Consider the following 19,872-nt stretch of genomic DNA (forward strand, 5'->3'; position numbering starts at 1 on the left):
GGGATGTACTGTATGGCGACTAACATAATATAATAAAAAAATTAAATTAAAAAAAATAGCAGTAACTCTGATTGCAACAGTAGACAAATTTCCAGTTATTTATATATACAGAAGACAATGCTGCTGTCAATAGAGATTAACAATACCACACTCTGACCACATCTAACTGTGAACACAATAGTTGAAATAGGATGATGAAATAAGATTATCATATGAAATAAGGTGCTGTTGTGTAGTCTAAAAGTTGCAGACAATATTCTGGTATACAGAACTCCCTCACCATTAGGGTGATCAAAAATAGAACAAGCTGCCTCACAAAAAGACAAGCTGGTCAATTTTAAGTACTCAGGAGAAAAGTGGACTGCTTAAGAGACGGGACAGAAAGGATTCCTTTATTGGGAAATACTAGAAGTCACCGTGAGATAATAGGAGAAAAAACTATTCGGATACTGCCTCATGACACTAATTTAAAAATCCCATGAATACTGCATGAAAGGAGGAGGCTTGGAAACATCAAAGAAAACTTCTTAAATATGTTAGAAACACTGAAAACTAAATTTATGAATTTTTTTTAGCTCATTCAAACTGAGTAACTAGAGAAGCTTTTCTCATGCCTCGTTCCATTCCAGGTCAACTTTATCATCATCAAAAATTCTCTCTTGAATGTATGTTATGATTGCATTGCCATTTTCCCCCTTTTCAGTATAGATAGCAGACGGTCATTTGAAGGCAAACCCAAATATTAAAAATAGTATTTAAGAAAGCAGTCACAGAAAAGTCAGAATTAAATTTTATTTCACATTGGTAGAAACCATGAAAAAGATTTATATTTTCCCACATTACAGCACAACATTTCAAAGGAATATTTCTTTCCATAAATTAGATCTTGCTGATTTGTATAACTGAAACAATTTATATTCTTCAAGGTAAAGCAAAATGACTTAGTAAATGATTGTTTAAAAAATTTTAAATCCAGACATAAACATATGGCTTCATTATTAACATTCTGTACAGTCCATTACTAAATTATTTCCTTTATCAATTAGCACCCATTTATAAAGATGCATTCCTAACATTGTTTTAGTCAGTTGGAATACAGCAGAAAAATTAACAACAGCTCAGAAATATCAAGTGTACATTTTGCTACATATTAAACTGTGGTAACTACACCATATGTATTGAGTTGCGATTAATCTTTATCACCCATAAATTTATTTTCCAATAATTTTTACCAATAATCTGAAAAATTCAACTACTTAAAATCAAATAACTGCTACATTTATGTTTGCACAAAAACTAAAAAAAACCCCATCTGACTAAAGTGAAGTTTTCAAATAAGTCCATTGGCAGATAAAAATAAAGCAAATTTTTCTAATGGATTGTTCATTTTCTACAGTAGTTGGTTTCAAACATATGTACAAAACCAGTAAACTAAAACTATGCTCGAGGAGAATCATCTTAGAGCAAATCATCTCAGAGATTAGTTTCTAAGATCTGTCTTAAATATTCCAGAACATACTAGAATATGACCTACATATTCTTTCAGTTAATTACAGAAAAATACAACCACAGAATTATTCCCATTATCTAGACTGAAGATTCTAATAACTATATAGGTCTAAATTTGGACTAAGGTGAGTTTAAGAAATAAGTAGTGTAGGAAGTTTTAAGGTGTCTTTATATAAGTGTAAATACATTTTAAATACCATCAAATCTGTGATTCAGAATGTCAAATTACAGTATGTATTGGCAGCAGATGTCTACGGCAAGGAGGCAATACTTGGTCTGTTATGAAGGATAAAAAAGAAAGAACACGTTTCTAGAGAGGAAAAAAAAATTAAATAGAAATGATATCAGGGAAAATAAAGCCTGGTCCCAAAAATAAAAGGGCCATTAACTGAACAGAGGAATATTACTCTTTATTGACCTTAGAAGCATTATCCCTATTATTGGGAATAATGTAGTAACACCTCATTCTCATTATGTATTACAATCATTAAGTATGTAATGAATACATATATAAAAATACAGATAATGCATGGTGACTAAGTAATTTTGGAATAAATCCATAGACTAAGTCACAGCATGCATAAATCATTTATATCTTAACTGCTCATTTATACCTGAACAAATTTTCATTAAGCATACTAATAATTGTCAAATGATATAATAAAAAATCTGGTTACAGTATTTTATTATTTTGCTGAATTACATTTGAGAAAAAGAAGCTTACCTGCTTCACCTATTTTAATACTAGTATATTCTGAATCATATTATACAAATACATGTATAGAAACTTAAAAGACCAGATTTCCCACAAGGAGATAGTATTATGTAGTCTGTGTCATTGGTGTGTATTTGCAAAACATTTTAACACTGCAAACATTAGAAGTTTCAAGATTGGGCACGGGAAAAGGTTTATATACTACCACAATGATGCTGGTGTGCACTTCTACACAAGGCCTCTTAGTGACATCAATCAACTGGAGGTAGAAGCTTATCAATGAACTGCTTGATATCCATCATTTCCTGTTTGGAATAAAATAATTTAATAAGCAGTTACAAAACCAGAAATTAAATCCCACTAAAATACCATCAACTAAATCTGTGGTGTGCCTAGGTAACGTGGAACCATATTTTTACTACTTCAATTAAATGAAAAGTTGTAACAGAGAAATGAAGCTTCAATAGCAATTTCAGAACACTTCCTGTGATTAGGATTATAATTGTACATTCAAATGTTGGCTCTCAACTATCATGCAGTCCCATGAAAATGGTCTGCACTTTGCTATACCTGAACAAAATAAAACACAGGGGTTGGGTGGAGAGAAGGGAGCTTAGAATTAACAAAACCTATCCACAGAAGTATCAGTAAGGATACAATTACAGTCAACTAAGCATGGGTAGAAAAACCTAGCTTTTAACCTTCCCTCATTAGAATGAAATGCTGAGTTCGTAGCATAAAATATTTTGTGCCTTTCACAAGGATTAACATGCAACCAACCATTTGAAAGACAGCATGTACCTACGATAGGCCTGGAACAATGAAAAAGAATATATCAAGTATTTATGACAAAAGAAACATTTCTATGACTCCTGCATGTGGCTCGGTTTCCTCACTCCCCTCAAATAATTTCCTACTATATCTCTAGTATTTCAAGGCTTAACTCCACAGACCCAGAAATTAGCAATGCAAAGAACCTTCACCCTTATAATTTAGTCACTCAGAAAATAAAGCCACAGCACAGAAGTGCTCTATTTTACAATTCTCTAAAGTCCTGGAAGTTTCCTGGTGACGAAACCTCCTACCGTTTTCTCTCTTCTCACTTTCTGCTCCTCATCATTCAGTCCAATGTTTTCCAATGTGATTGCACAAAGAATCATCAGCTTTTATTTTACTTTTTTTTCTTTTTATGTAAGCTCTATGCCCGACTTGGGGCTTGAACACACAACTCTGAGATTAAGAGTCGCATGCTTGGGGTGTGTGAACAGTGTGCGACTCTTGATCTCAGGGTTGTAAATTTTAGCCCCACACTGAGTGTAGAGATTAGGTGCACAAACTCTTTTTTTTTTTTAAGATTTTATTTATTTATTTATTAGAGAGAGAGAGAGAGCACAAGCAGGGGGAGCAGCAGGCAGGAGAAGCAGGCTCCCTGCTGAGCAAGAGGCCTGATGTGGGACTTGATCCCAGGACTGTGGGATCATGACCTGAGCCCAAAGCAGCCACTTAACCAACTGAGCCAACCAGGCGTCCCTGGAGCTTTTATTTTAAAAACACATCCATACAAACATATACCTGAGTTTACCTGCTAACCCCCAATGTGCTGAATCAGAATTTTGGAGTTTGGAGTTCTGGTGTCTGAATGTTTATTAAGCTCCAGGGTATTTGTGATATAAAGCCTACTCTTTTTTTTTTTGAAGATTTTATTTATTTGACAGAGAGAGATAGCCAGGGAGAGAGGGAGCACACGCAGAGGGAGTGGGAGAGAAAGAAGCAGGCTTCCAGCAGAGGAGCCTGATGTGGGGCTCGATCCCAGAATGCCGGGATCACGCCCTGAGCCGAAGGCAGATAAGCTTAACGACTGCGCCACCCAGGCGCCCCAAGCCTACTTTGAAAACAAAATGCTCTAGACCCTCAGTCCCTCCTGGATACTCAAGAGGGCCAGCCCACCTGTTTTCTAGATTCAACACTTGCTTATGTTTCAACTATGTTCTCAACAACAGCCTAGAATCCCAGGCTCCCTTGTCTTTCTGGAAAAATCATATTACCACCTCTTTTCTCTGTCCGTAAAACAAAAGATTCAGCCAGGCTGAGTGGTTACGATACAGTTTTATGTGGGACTACCTCAATGCTTGGCAATCAATTTTTGTTCTAGGCCCTTTCAAGCCTCCAAACCGATGCAGGCCTCCTTCATTCTTATCAAGTGACCATATCTCCTACTTTAGTGAAAAGACAAAGAGGATCTAATGTGAACTCTCAACTAGTACACCTCAGCAATCTCTGTTCATCCACCCTCTCCTAGATTCTGAAGTACTGTCCTCCTCTTTGAAGGCAAACACTACCCAGTTTAGGACTCATTTACATTATGAGATCTCCCTAAGATTTCCCCTAGTAGATTATTATCTTCCCTTCATCGCATTTTCTCCCTCCCTCCACCGCCAAGGGAGTCTTTTTCTCCCATCCATTAAAGAGAGTCCTTTCACTCTTTTCCCCCTTCACAAAAACCTTTTTAATAAAGGTTGATACATGCTGCCTCTACTTTTCCCATTTCCTGACCCACATTACACAATTCACTGCAGGCACCACCTCCTCAAACATCCAAGGTCACAGATGGCTTACTATTGGCCAGCTTCCTCCTAGCCTATTTTTCCTCAATCCTTCTCTGAATCATGGGACAGTGTTCACTCCCACTCTGAAATTCTTTTTTTTGTCCTTTTTTTTTTCTAAAGATTTTATTTATTTGAGAGAGAGAGAGAGCATGAGTGGGAGCAGGGGGAGGGGCAGGAGAGGGAAAAGCAGGCTCCCCACTGAGCAGGGAGCCCAATGCGGGACTCAATTCCAGGACCCTGGGATCATGACGTGAGCCAAAGACAGATGCTTAACTGACTGAGCCACCTGGGAACCCCCTTTTTCTTATTTTTCTTAAATAACCAATCTTTTAAAAAAATTGTGTATTTATGTATGTAATTTCTACACCCAACTTGGGGCTCAAACTCACAACCCCAAGATCAAGAGTCACGTGTTCTTCCGACCGAGCCGGCCAGGTGCACCAGCACTCTGAAATTCTCTCCTCCTGTATTCTTATTCCACATCTAACTCCTTCTAATCCACCCCGCCCCCCAACCAAGTTCTATCCCTCAGCTTTTTTTTCATGATATTCTCCCATGGTATTCTTCAGTGATTAATAATATTGGCAATTATTCTAAATCTCTCTTACAGGCTTGAGCTTCAGACAAGTATTTCCAACATCCTATTTTGTTATCACGGGGGTACATCAACCTCAGTATGTTCACTAAACTCAGTATTATCTCCTTCGTGTTACCCTAAAGCTGTTCCGTGTACCTACTTTATGAATGGCATCCTGCTCTAGGACAGCCAGCTTTTCATAAGACTATGGCCCAACTGGACAGCCTGCTTCCCCTTTCCCTTTCCCTGCACACTTGCTATCCAAATCCTACCCATTCTTCCAAATCTAGCTTATTCTTCATGATCTCAGTACTTCACAAGATAAAATGAATTTCACTCTTCTCAGTGTTTTAGAGAACTTTAAAAACTTCTAATATAACACTTATCACATTCTGTTTTCTACACAATTATTTGGATATATATCCTTCTCCCCTATTAAATTTTAACTTTTATTAATTTAGCTTAAATTTTAAAAAAAGGACTGTTTTATCTTTGAATTATGTATAAAGCTTGCATGTAACAGAAAAGTGAATGTTTATTGAATTAAATTGAATAAACTCTGATCTAAGTCCTGCTAACCTATGATTCAATGTGAATTCATTAATTAACTTCTTTAAACACCCAAGCAATCAAATGTTACTTATGCTAAAAATATCACATGAAAAAAGCTGCAGATATGTCTCTGTAATCACTGCTTCCAAACAATTACCTGTTGACATGAACTGTGCATCATGCCTTCATAGGTTTTGAAGGTTACATTGGCTGGATTTACTAATGTTTTCAGCTTTTCAGCAGTAAGAGAAGCAAACATTAGGGGAACTAAAGGATCGCAATCTCCATGGCACTGAAGAATAGAAATATCTCTATTAACGCCACTAATAGGACCCTGCAAAAAATAAAAGAAAACTAGTATTATTTATTCAAATGTGTAGAGTATTATATGCCAGGCATTTACAACTGTAGACAGATATGCACATATATTACTTACATCACAGGTTCTATTCGGCCACAGAAATAAAATTCCTTCTATCCCTATACTCCCCACAACTCTGTAGTTAAACTTTTATAGGACATATGATTACCCTGTCTTGCCTTTTTTTTTTCCTTCAGATTTTATTTATTTATTTAGAGAGTGCGCAAGCAGGGAGAGGGGCAAAGGGAGAGGGAGAGAAAGAATCTCAAGCAGACTCCCAGCTGAGCATGGAGCCCGATGCAGGGCTTGATCTCATGACCCTGAGATCATGACCTGAGCCAGAATCAAGAGCTGGACGCTTAACCAACTGAGCCACCCAGGTGCCCCTACCCTGTCTCGTATTACTATTTTCCCAATGAAGTGGTTCCTTGAAGCAGACTCTATCTTAATTATTCTTTATATGTTCACAGTGTCTTGAGATGAGAGATATGTTTTAATTGAATCATGTTCTTCTCAGTTCTTATTTAATTGATTTAAATAAAATGGTTAATAAACAGCACTTAGCATGTGTAAGACATCGAAGAATTATTATATAGTGATGAAGAAAAAAAATCTTAGATTTAAAGATGAATTTGAAAATAAACATTCACTCATGTGTATTATATATTGCATTACACTACTGAGTACTTGGAAATTCAATTCTATGGTAAAATTCTGTTATCAAGCAGTAAAAACACTGAACACTCGAAAATATTATTTCTATGTGTAAAACGTTGCCCTAATTTATATATACATTTAAAAATGTATCAAACACTTCAAATATGAGATTTATGATAAAAGGACTTATTTCTACTCCATTCCCTGCAATCCACAATAAAGACAATATAGTATTCAGATAAAGCCTACGAGTACATCACAAAAGTCCAGGAAAATTATTTTTAAAAAAAGATGACTGATGTAAACTATGGGCTTTGGGTCATGATAATGTGTCAGGTTCACTGACACATTCTAACAAATGTACCACAGGGCTGTGGGGTGTCCACAGCCCGTTCACAGATGGGAACTTTCTGTGTTTTCTGCTCAATTTTGCTGTGAACTTAAACTGCTCTAAATATATACAGCTGATTAATTAAAAAAAAAAATGAACCTCTCACCAACATTATCTGTGATCTCATAGCTCAGTAATCTAACGGTACAGGTATCAGTCACGCTACCTGTGGAAATGAAGCCCGGAGTGGAAGCCAGCAACTGAGTGCAGTGACACCGGCCAGTTTCTGCTGTGTGGTAAGAGCAGTGTATAAAGATAACGCTCCTCCCTGGAAAGACAAGCAGAGAAAAGTCAATGGAACACATCTTCTGCTAACAACAACTTAAGAGATTTCTTGTTCCTAATAAGGAAAAAATCAACCTGAGTGGTTAATGTCAAATCAAATCAGGCAAGCTAGCAGAAATACATACATACCCCACCCTACCATGTCCTACAGGACACTATTCTCCTTTAGTGTCTTAAAGGACCACTGTGAGAACACAGCAACTACCCAATCAGTCAAGAAACTGTTAATTATATATTTAAATGCACTTACAACTGCCTTAAGAACATTCTAAACTTATTTTCTCATTCGAAAAGTCTTAGGTGTAAAATCAAACCCAGTCTTAAGTTGGTAATCTTTTTTACGACAAAAATTCAAGATAATAACAACTCTGTAGCAGACACCTTTAGAGTATCTGCCTACCCAGCTTACAATACCCTGCACTCTGGAAAGAGCATTCCCATTAGTCATCTGGATGCCACATCACTCTGACCATGACTGTGGGTTACTGGGCCCCAGGAAACATGGGATTCTTTCTCATCCAAGATTCTTTCTCATGTTCCTTTTCTCAAGATTTTGAAATTGGGATTCAGTGACTGTCAGTCTGTCTCTTTGTGTGGCTGGAACAGTAACCTGTAAACTCAAGAACTGGAAAAGCTATAGGTTGCAAAGGTGGAGAGCACCAACTGTACATGAAGAGACAAATGAAGCAGATGGGCAGAGAAATAGGAGAGAGAAATCGTGAGGGCTTTCCACGTCTTAACTATTTTCTGAGGCCCTGATTCATTCTCATCTTTAGTTTTCCTGACGTGATCCCACAGACTCATAACCTGCTCTTTCCTGCTTAGGGTAAGAGGAGTTCCTTTCTGTAAATTGTGATTATCGAATCTCAACTATACAGTCTCCTATGTTAGCTTTTTTTTCAAATCAACCATTCATTTCTGTATCTACATTTATGTCACAATGTGTATTACAACAGACGTTATCTTGACTTAAACACCAAACCAGTAATATCTTTTTACTATATTGTATCAACAGCCTATCTTTCTACTGAATTCTAACTTCTGAAGAATTCCATAATTCTGACATTGTCCTAATTCAGGTAGTCTGAACACTAAGTTGTTGATTTAGAAGCTTTACAGATTACTAGAGAATTTGGGATAGGTGACAAGGTGAACATGTGATAAGCTGAAACAAAGACACAAGGTCAATATGAGGTAACTATGTCTGCAGAAAAAGTATAGAAGGTAGGAGAAAAGGTAGAGAAAGATGATGCCAAAAGTAAACATCATATATTTAAATCTAAAATCTACTTTACAAGACAAAAAGAGGAAAGGTGACAGAGTGACATCAAGCATGATGAGACACAGGTCATTCCTAACTTTTTTTTTTTTTAACATATAATGTATTGTTTGTTTCAGGGGTACAGGTCTGTGATTCATCAGTCTTACACAATTCACAGCACTCACCATAGCACGTGCCCTCCCCAGTGACTATCACCCAGCCACCCCATCCCTCCCAGTCCCCTCCACTCCAACATCCCTCAGTTTGTTTCCTGAGATTAAGAGTCTCTTATGGTTTATCCCCCTCTCTGGTTGCTTCTTCTTTCATTTTTTCCTCTCTTCCCCTATGATCCTCTGCCTTGTTTCTCAAATTCCACGTATCAGTGAGATCATATAACTGTCTTTCTCTACTTATTTCGCTTTAGCATAATACCCTCTAGTTCCATCCACATCATTGCAAATGGCAAGATTTCATTTTTGATGGATGCATAATATTCCATTGTGTATATACCCCACATCTTCTTTATCCATTCATCTGTCAATGGACATCTGGGCTCTTTTCATAGTTTGGCTATTGTGGACATTGCTGCTATAAACACTGGGGTGCAGGTGCCCCTTCGGAAAATTACATCTGTATCTTTGGGGTAAATACCCAGTAAGCTGGGTCATAGGGCAGCTCTATTTTCAACTTTTTGAGGAACCTCCATACTGTTTTCCAGAGTGGCTGCACGCGTTTGATTCCCACCAACAGTGTAGGAGGGTTCCCCTTTCTCTGCATCCTCACCAACAACTGTCGTTTCCTGACTTGTTAATTTTAGCCATTCAGACTGGTGTGAGGTGGTATCTCATTGTGGTTTTGATATGTATTTCCCTGATGCCGAGTGATGTTGAGCACTTTTTTATCTGTTGGCCATCTGGATGTCTTTGCAGAAATGTCTGTTCATGTCTGCTGCCCATTTCTTGATTGGATTATTTGTTCTTTGGGTGTTGAGTTTGATAAGTTCTTTATAGATTTTGGATACTAGCCCCTTATCTGATAGGTCATTCGCAAATATCTTCTCCCATTCTGTTGGTTGTCTTCTGGTTTTGTTGACTGTTTCCTTTGCTGTGCAAAAGCTTTTTATCTTGATGAAGTCCCAATAGATCATTTTTGCCCTTACTTCCCTTGACTTTGATGTGTCTAGGAAGAAGTTGCTGCGACTGAGGTCGAAGGACCTGCCTCAGGATTTTGATGGACTCCTCACATTTAGGTCTTTCATCCATTTTGAGTCTATTTTTGTGTGTAGTGTATGGAAATGGTCCGGTTTCATTCTTATGCATGTGGCTGTCCAATTTTCCCAACACCATTTGTTGAAAAGACTGTCTTTTTTCCACTGGACATTCTTTCCTGCTTTGTCGAAGATTAGCTGATCACAGAGTTGAGGGTCCATTTCTGGGTTCTCTATTCTGTTCCATTGATCTTTGTGTCTGCTTTAGTGCCGGTACCATACTGTCTGGATGATTACAGCTTTGTAATAGAGCTTGAAGTCCAGAATTGTGATGCCACCAGCTTTGCTTTTCTTTTTCAACATTCCTCTGGCTACTCGGGGTCTTTTCTGGTTCCATACAAATTTTAGGATTATTTGTTCTATTTCTGTGAAAAAAAGTTGATGGTATTTTGATAGGGATTGCATTAAATGTGTAGACTACTTAGGTAGAATAGACATTTTAACAATGTTTGTTCTTCCAATCCACGAACATGGAACATTTTTCCATTTCTTTGTGTCTTCCTCAATTTCTTTCACAAGTATTCTGTAGTTTTCTGAATACAGATTCTTTTGATTTTTTTGGTTAGATTTATTCCCAGGTATCTTATGGTTTTGGGTACAACTGTAAATGGGATCGACTCTTTAATTTCTCTTTCTTCTGTCTTGCTGTTGGTGTATAGAAATGCAACTGATTTCTGTGCATTGATTTTATATCTTGCCACTTTACTGAATTCCTGTATGAGTTCTCGCAGTTTTGGGGGGTGGGGTCTTTTGGGTTTTCCACATGAAGTATCATATCATCTGCAAAGAGTGAGAGTTTGACTTATCTGACGATTCGGATGCCTTTTATTTCTTTTTGTTGTCTGATTGCCAAGGGTAGGACTTCTAGTACTAGCAGTGGTGATATTGGGCATCCCTGTCATATTCCTGACCTGAGGGGAAAAGCTCTTAGTTTTTCCCCATTGAGAATGAGATTCACTGTGGGTTTTTCATAGAAGGCTTTTATGATATTGAGGTATGTACCCTGTATCCCTACACTGTGAAGAGTTTTAATCAAGAAAGCATGCTGTACTTTGTCAAATGCTTTTTTTTGCATCTATTGAGAGTATCATATGGTTCTTGTTCTTTCTTTTATTAATGTAGTGTATCACATTGATTTATTTGCGGATGTTGAACCAACCTTGCAGCCCAGGAATAAATTCCACTTGGTTGTAGTGAATAATCCTTTTAATGTACTGTTGGATCCTATCGGCTAGTATTTTGGTGAGAATTTTTACATCCATGTTCATCAGGGATATTGGTCTGTAAGTCTCCTTTTTGATGGGTTCTTTGTCTGGTTTTGGGATCAAGGTAATGCTGGCCTCATAAAATTAGTTTGGAAGTTTTCCTTCCATTTCTATTTTCTGAAACAGTTTCAGAAGAATAGGTATTAATTCTTCTTTAAATGTTTGGTAGAATTCCCCTGGGAAACCATATGGCCCTGGGCTCTTGTTTGTTGGGAGATTTTTGATTACAGCTTCAATTTCCTTGCTGGTTATGGGTCTGTTCAGGTTTCTATTTCTTCCTGGTTCAGTTTTCATAGTTTATACTCTCTAGGAATGCATCCATTTCTTCCAGATTATCTAATTTGTTGGCATATAGTTGCTCATAATATGTTCTTATAATTGTTTGTATTTCTTTGGTGTTGGTTGTGATCTCGCCTCTTTCATTCATAATTTTATTTACCTAGGTCCTTTCTCTTCTTTTTGATAAGTCTGACCAGAGGCTTATCAATCTTATTAATTCTTTCAAAGAACCAGCTCCTAGTTTCGTTGATCTGTTCTACTGTTCTCTCGGTTTCTATTTCACTGATTTCTACTCTGATCTTTATTATTTCTCTTCTCCTGCTGTGTTTAGGCTTTATTTGCTGTTCTTTCTCCAGTTCCTTTAAATGTAAGGTTAGGTTGTGTATTTGAGACTTTTCTTGTTTCTGAGAAAGGCCTGTATTGCTATATACTATTTATTCTCTTTGGACTGCCTTTGCTGCATCCCAAAGACGTTTGAACAGCTGTGGTTTCATTTTCATTTGTTTCCATTAATTTTTTAAATTCTTCTTTAATTTCCTGGTTGACCCATTCATTTTTTAGTAGGATGCTCTTTAGCCTCCACGTATTTGAGTTCTTTCCAACTTTCCTCTCGGGATTGAGTGTGAGTTTCAAGGCATTGTGGTCTGAAAATACACAGGGAATAATTCCAATATTTTGGTATCAGTTGAGACCTGATTTGTGACCCAGGATGTGATCTGTTCTGGAGAATGTTCAGGTGCTTGAGAAGAATATTTATTCTGTTGCCTTGGGATGGAATGTTCTGAATATATCTGTGAAGTCCATCTGGTCCTGTGTGTCATTTAAAGCCCTTATTTCCTTGTTGATATTTTTCTTAGATGATCTGTCCACTTCAGTGAGGGGGGTGTTAAAGTCCCCTACTATTACTGTATTATTGCCGATGTGTTTCTTTGATTTTGTTATTAATTGGCAGCTCCCATGTTAGGGGCATAAATATTTAAAATTGTTAGATCTTCTTGTTGGATAGACCCTTTAAGGATGATATAGTGTCCTTCCTCATCTCTTATTATAGTCTTTGGTTTAAAATCTAATTTGTCTGATATAAGGACTGCCACCCCAGCTTTCTTTTGATGTCCATTAGCATGGTAAATGGTTTTCCACTCCCTCACTTTAAATCTGGAGTTGTCTTTCGGTCTAAAATGAGTCTCCTGCAGACAGCATTATCAATGGGTCTTGTTTTTTTATCCAATTTCATACCTTGTGTCTTTCTTGGGGGCATTTAGCCCATTTACATTCAGGGTAACTACTGAAAGATATGAATTCAGCACCACTGTATTGCCTGTAAGGTGACTGTTACTGTATATTGTCTCTGTTCCTTTCTGGTCTATGTTTCTTTTAGGCTCTCTCTTTGCTTAGAGGACCCCTTTCAATATTTCTGGTAGGGCTGGTTTGGTGATCACAAATTCTTTTAGTTTCTGTTTGTCCTGGAAGCTTTTTAGCTCCCCTTCTATTTTTAATGACAGCCTAGCTGGATATAGTATTGTTGGCTGCATATTCTTCTCATTTAGTGCCCTGAATATATCATGCCAGTCCTTTCTGGCCTGCCAGGTCTCCATGGATGGGTCTGCTGCCAATCTAATGTTTCTACCCTTGTAAGTTACAGAACTCTTGTCCCGAGCTGCTTTCAGGATTTCCTCTTTGTCTCTGAGATCTGTAAGTTTTACTATTAGATGTTGGGGTGTTGACCTATTTTTATTGACTTTGAGGGGTGGGTTCTCTGTGCCTCCTGGATTTTGATGCCTGTTTCCTTCCCCAAATTAGGGAAGTTCTCTGCTACAATTTGCTCCAATATACCTTCTGCCCCTTCTCTCTTTCTTCTTCTTCTGGGATCCCAATTATTCTACTGTTGTTTTGCTTAATGGTATCACTTATCTCTCAAATTCTCCCCTCGTGATCCACTAGTTGTTTATCTTTTTCTCAGCTTCTTTATTCTCCATCATTGGTCTTCTATATCACTATTTCTCTCTTCTGCCTCAATTATTCTAGCAGTTAGAGCCTCCATTTTTTATTGCACCTCATTAACAGCCTTTCTGATTTCCATTTGGTTAGATTTTATTTCTCCAGAAGATACTAGAGAATCTATGCTTTTTTCGAGCCCAGCTAGTATATTTATAATCGTCATTCTGAACTCTAGTGCTGACATCTTACTAATGTCCATGTTGATTAGGTCCCTGGCAGTCCGTACTGCCTCTTGTTCTTTTCTTTTTTTGAGGTGAGTTTTTCCGTTTTGTCATTTTGTCCCGAGAAGAACAGATGAATGAGAGAACAAAATGCTAAAAGGGTAACAACGACCCCAGAAAAATATACACTAAACAAACCAGAAGAGACCCAAAACCAGGGAAGAAAAGGAAAAAAAAAAAAAAAGGAATATGATCAGGCTGGTGAACATAACAAAGGCACACACTAGATTTTGGGTGTATTTTGTCTGTTAGAAGAAACTGCCTCCCAAAATTGTAGCGAAAGAAAAACTTACATATATAGAAAAATGAAAATTAAAAAAGATTTTAAAAAAGGAACTGATAAGAAGTTGGTTGAAAAAGTAGAAAGATTTTTAAAAAAGAATAAAATAAAGAAAATTTTAAAAATTAACTTTGAAAGACTAAAGAATCATGGGAAAAAAGCCATTAATTCTACGTCCTATATTCCCCAAGCACTGGAGTTTTGCAGTTCTCATTGATCGGTAAACTTGGTCTTGGCTGGGTGTTCTTGCTGATCTTCTGGGGGAGGGGTCTGTTGTAAGGATTCTCAAATGTCTTTGCCCCAGGCGGAATTGCACCGTCCCAGACAGGAGCTAGGCTAAGTAATCCTCTCGGGTTTACTCTCTGTAGCTTTTGTTCCCTGAAGGCTTTCCGTGCAGCTTTAGAAGAGGAGAATGAAAATGGAGGCCTCCCAATCTCTGGCCCTGGAGGAACCAAGAGCTTGGGGCCCCACCCCTCAGTGCGCCCTCAGAGAAAAGCAATCACTCCTGTCTCCCTGGTCTCCGGCTGCTCTCCATGATCACCTGGCCTGTGACTGAGCGTTTCTATCTCTGGCACACAACTCGACCTGTCTGGAGTCTCCAAACCCAGTAGGTTCCTGTGATGCACTCCCGTGCCACTCCTCCCAGGGAAGGTAGGGGAGTCTCCCTAGATCTGTCTGTCTTTTGTTGGGCTCCTGTTTGAAGAGCAGCAGCCCAACTGTGCTGGGGATCACAGCTTACGGCAACCCCAGGCTGAGAGCCCACTCCTCCGCTCACAGTTCGAGGCCGGCTTCCCTGCTCTGATACCTGGGGGCTCTGCCGCACTCAGGCACCCTCAGTCTTTTTGTGACCCTGCGAGTCCTGAGACCACACTGTCCCAGCGAGGGTCCCACCCCCCGTTTAGCTACTAGAGCGAAGTCCCTCACCGGAGCAGACCTCTAAAAGTTCCGATTTTGTGCTCCTCTGCTCTATCACTTGCTGGTAGCCAGCTGACGGGAGGCTCCCTCCCCCCAAGGTCTATCTTCCCGTATATTGCCTCAGATTTACTTCTCCACACGTCCTACCTTCCAGAAAGTGGTCGCTTTTCTGTTCCTAGAGTTGCTGCTATTCTTTTCTTCGTTCTCGAGTTGAGTTTGTAGGTGTTCAGAATAGTTTGATAACTATCCAGCTGAATTCCTGGGACCAGACGAAATTTAGGTCTCCTACTCCTCTGCCATCTTACTAGCCTCAGGTCATTCCTAACTTTGCTCCCTCTTACAAGAACTAACATCTAATCATGGACAGGACACCACTGAAAGAATCTTAGCACATGGGGGGAAAGGGTGAGGCTGAGGTACCCCCTGCACCACAGAGACCAAAACAGATCACACTGAAAGGTAAGAGAAGTAACTATACACTGACTGCATTGCGCCTCCCTCAAGCCAGTGCAGCACCACTCAGAGTCTCCCCAGAAGCCTCTGATTCCTGCAGTGGGAGATGAGAACCCAGGGAGAACAACCAGCAACCCCCAAAATTGTGGGTCACTTTGTGGGTTTTGCCCCAAGGGGATTACAGAGGAGTCTGTGGGGCTTAACCACTGGGAATCTATGACAAAAAGAGGGAAGAAATTCTCTTGTTTTCTACCTTACTGTTCCTAACAGTGGTCTCCTCCTAGGACAAGGGAATTACACCTGTGTTTATTAAATTAGAGTTTTGTTTAAAGGGGTACACAGCATCAACTTAAGATACCTAATTACATGTGTGCTAATACTTTAAGAAAATACATTTCAAGTTCTAATCAATTTACTTGTTAATAAATTGATTTTCAAGACATAATCTAGAAGTTGAAGGCAATTGCCGAAGAGAGAAAACTAGAAAAGTAAAAGAGTACATTCTCATAATTAACTCTGTCTAGTCCAAACTTAATTCAGCATTAAAGATAACAGGATATAAAAAAAAGAGATAACAGTATATTAGATTCTATAACATGTACTAAAAAAAAAAAAGACTCCTCCATAGAAAAGGACAGAATCCAGACTCCGAGATAAATATACCAATGACATATCACCCAAACTTTACCTTACCTGAGAAAATCCTCCCAAAACAATTCTGTTAGAAGGAATGCCATTCTTCACCTCTTGCTCTATCAAAGCTTTTACTAAAAACAACATAAAATTAAATCACTAATACTTTCAAAGTTAAGCCTAAAGATACCATTTTAAATAGGATAAAATTAATCACAGAAAAGCACAAAGTATATTAAAGGTAGAAGCAAGAGAAAAACTTGAAGCACTCTACTAAAATACAAAATTAGAATGTATTTTCATTACAAAACTCGTTGTGCAGGCATTGCTTAAACTGTTCAATTATTTCTTATGTAATTTAAAAACAACAGTTCTTTCTCTTATCAATCAATGGATATTCCTTAATCTATGGTCAATTCTGCTCATATACATTTATATTTCTCTCTCTTCAATGAATCATAGGAATTTGTACCTAAAAGTTACCATTTTAAAATATAATGTAATTACATAGTTTGTGATTTATAATGTTTAAAAAGTTCATTCTATTATTTTAAAAACTATAGTACTAATTTTTCCTATAGCCAGTAAATGATGCAGGGAAAAAAAAATCAAATGAGTTGTTTTGTTTCTGCAAAATACTTTGACACAAATCATTAACTATAAAACGTGATGACTCCTAGAATTTCCTTTTTCTTTATAATCTGTCCTGTGTTTTTTTAGTCACTACACCTTTTACAAATTATGTCCTTCTGTTTTTGCATATGTGCAAGAGTTTAATTTTTTTTTTTTGAAGATTTTTTATTTATGGAGAGAGAGAACACAAGCAAGAGCATGAGCAAGGGTCACAGTCAGAGGGAGACAGAGAAGCAGACTCCCTGCTGAGCAGGGAGCCCAACCCATGGCTCCATCCCAGGACGCCGGTGTCATGACCTGAGCCAAAGCCAGATGCTTAACCAACTGAGCCACACCTAGATGCCCCAAGAGTTTCATTTTTTAAGATTAAAATTTCCAACTTTATATTTCTTCCTTTTTATCAAAAAATAAAAATCTGCTCTTTCTAAAACATTGCAAAAAATAAATGCCCCAATGAAAAATCATTTTCTTTTTATATAAAGTTTAGTACTGAGTTAGAATGAGTATGAAAAGTAATGCCCTGACTATGGCATGGAAGAATGGGCTAGAGAACAGTAAAGGGGGCTTAAGAAATAAAAGAAGTGCTGAGAAATGTGAGGGATTTACTTAGGGGAGACCGCACAGCCTCAGTCAGATGGAGATTGCAGAAGTGGCAGAAATGGGGGGCGCCTGGGTGGCTCAGTCAATTAGGCGGCAACTCTTGATTTCGGCTCAGGTCATCGTCTCAGGGTGGTGAGATCAAGCCCTGTGTCAAGCTCCGCACTTAGCACAGAGTCTGCTTGTCCCTCTCCCTCTGCTCCTCCCCATTGCTTGCACGCACAGGCGCTTTCTCTCTCTAAAATAGATAGATAGATAGATAAACAAATAAAATCTTAAAAAAAAGAAATTGGCAGTAATGGCCCAGATGTGAGGAGGGAAGGCTCAGGCAAGGGCCGGGGGAATGTTAGTTGCTTGCCACTTGGTGAGCTGTTAGAACTACTTCACCCGAGTTCACAAAGCTTTATCCCTCAAGGTTACACCAAGCGCTGAGATAACATTGACAAATTACAAAGACCGCAGTCAGCAGTGGAGCTGTGTGTTCCAATTTCAATCACCTTTTGCATAGGGAGAGGGCACCACTGTGCTCCCTGGACCTAACCTGAGCACTCTCTTCTTTGTTTAGGAGCTTACTCTTGTAGGCCTCAGAGGCTCCATTCTTTCCTAGCTCTGAGTCTGAGCCTCATTTTCTCCAATATACATCACCTTGGAAAGGAAAGAAATGGTAAGTATGTCACAGGCTAACTCTATCACTAGGATGGAACTTTTCACTCTGGAACTCACCAGGCCTACAAGTCTTCTCCACAAGGCCCTGCCCCTTCCTATCTTCCACAAGATCTAACAACTCAATCCCAAACCCAATACCTATTTTTGTCATCTATTATTGTTTGAAAAAAAAATCCTAGCTCTAGGATTCTGGATTTTGACCTACTTTTTGATGATCCTAAAAGCCAGTGTTCTTAGTTTGACGGTCCCAAATCTCTAATGCAATTTGAGTCTATCTACGGTCCCAAATCTCTAATGCAATTTGAGTGTATCTTCCCTGTTTTAAAGTTTTTAAGAGTTCTTCAAAAGCATTTTTAAAAAGGATCCTACCGGTTTTTAAGCTATTTTGGAAATTTTTAAACAAATCTAAAAATTGAAAGAGTGTGCAGTAACTCCCAGGTACACATCACCTCACTTCTGCAACTGTCAATTCACAACCAGGCTTGTTTCATCAATACCTGCTGCACCACTACCCAATTATTCTCAAGTCAATCCCAGTGATCCCATCTATTTTTAAATACTTCAGTACATACATAAAAGGATGCCTCTATAGATTTTCTAAAACCAGATTTCTCCCAATAAGCTTCTTTATATGCTTTCACCCTAAAAATAAATGGAATTATCATGTCCATAAGGAACATGGAATACCAACCAGAGAACACACTTTGGAGATTCTGTAAAGTAGAGCTAAGACTTATGTCATAGAAGTGTTAAATGAGATGATTTACAAGAATTACCTAGCTTGTTTAATAGCTAAGTGTTCAATCAGTGGCATCTATTATTACCACACTAAAATTAACCAATATAAATTGCACATCACTACACCATCCTTATTTCAAGTCTCCTTAATGAAGATAACTGGCCAAAACTATTAAATTGCTATTTTCTTCATTAGTCTATGTAAATCAAAGCAAAATTATATACCCAACAGAGATGAAGTTTGATAAAGGCCATTCTTCCCCACTCACCTCATTTTCATTTATAGTTAGAACAATCCATGTGGCCATAATGGCAAACACATTAGAGAGTGATCAGAAAGGAAGCAAATAGCATCACCTCCTAAGTTCAGATAATTGTATATTATTTTATCAACATCAACAGAACTATTGAACCTACTAAAATAGGAATGCTTTTGTCTTTATAAAATATTTCTGTACTTACCATTTTCTGCTGCCTGTTTAATTCCAGGTTCATCCTCCTGTGAATCTGGTGAAAGCCCAATAATATCAAACCTGGAAAATAAGGCAAAATCTTAAAAGAGCCATTTGATTCTAAAAATCGGTACTCATGGTATGTCTCACTAAACTCAGGATAAAAAGGGATAACCACGAAAATGAAAATCAAAATGTCTACAGAGGGCAAAAAATTAACCTAAATGTGTGGTTCTGACATTCTACATGTTCCTTTCACCCACTAGATACAGATTCTAATGTTAAAAAATCACAATGCCACCTAATTTTAGGGTAAGAACATCTAAGAAAATACCTAGTCCAATCTTACAGCCAAGCAGGAATATCAATGCACACTCCCCTAAAAAGTTTACAATAAATTCTAGCCATTCCTTTCCCCTTCCACTGCATCATAAGTCAATCCAATGGAACAGAACTACTTTACCACGTCACTCTCACATGCAATACCCTCATACATCGTCAGCAGAGGAATTATACTGAGTCTCTATCCACATTCTGCAAAACTCTTCCACACACATGGTA

The 19,872-nt window shown here is 38.1% G+C and overlaps 1 protein-coding gene across 1 annotated transcript in view; it reads right to left on the minus strand.

The window, feature by feature from the left end:
- Positions 1–778: 778 nt before the first annotated feature.
- Positions 779–19,872, minus strand: part of LYPLA1 (lysophospholipase 1) — a 35,887-nt gene continuing 16,793 nt past the window's right edge. The window contains exons 5-9 of the mRNA XM_026516472.4: positions 19,322–19,392; positions 16,286–16,359; positions 7,535–7,636; positions 6,117–6,293; positions 779–2,529 (exon numbers count right to left, since the gene is read on the minus strand). Of these exons, the coding sequence (XP_026372257.1) occupies positions 2,476–2,529; positions 6,117–6,293; positions 7,535–7,636; positions 16,286–16,359; positions 19,322–19,392 (478 nt within the window). The 3' untranslated portion in view covers positions 779–2,475. The remainder of the gene's footprint in view (positions 2,530–6,116; positions 6,294–7,534; positions 7,637–16,285; positions 16,360–19,321; positions 19,393–19,872) is intronic.

This window comes from Ursus arctos, unplaced genomic scaffold (assembly GCF_023065955.2).
Source record: "Ursus arctos isolate Adak ecotype North America unplaced genomic scaffold, UrsArc2.0 scaffold_6, whole genome shotgun sequence".
Lineage (NCBI taxonomy): Eukaryota > Metazoa > Chordata > Mammalia > Carnivora > Ursidae > Ursus > Ursus arctos.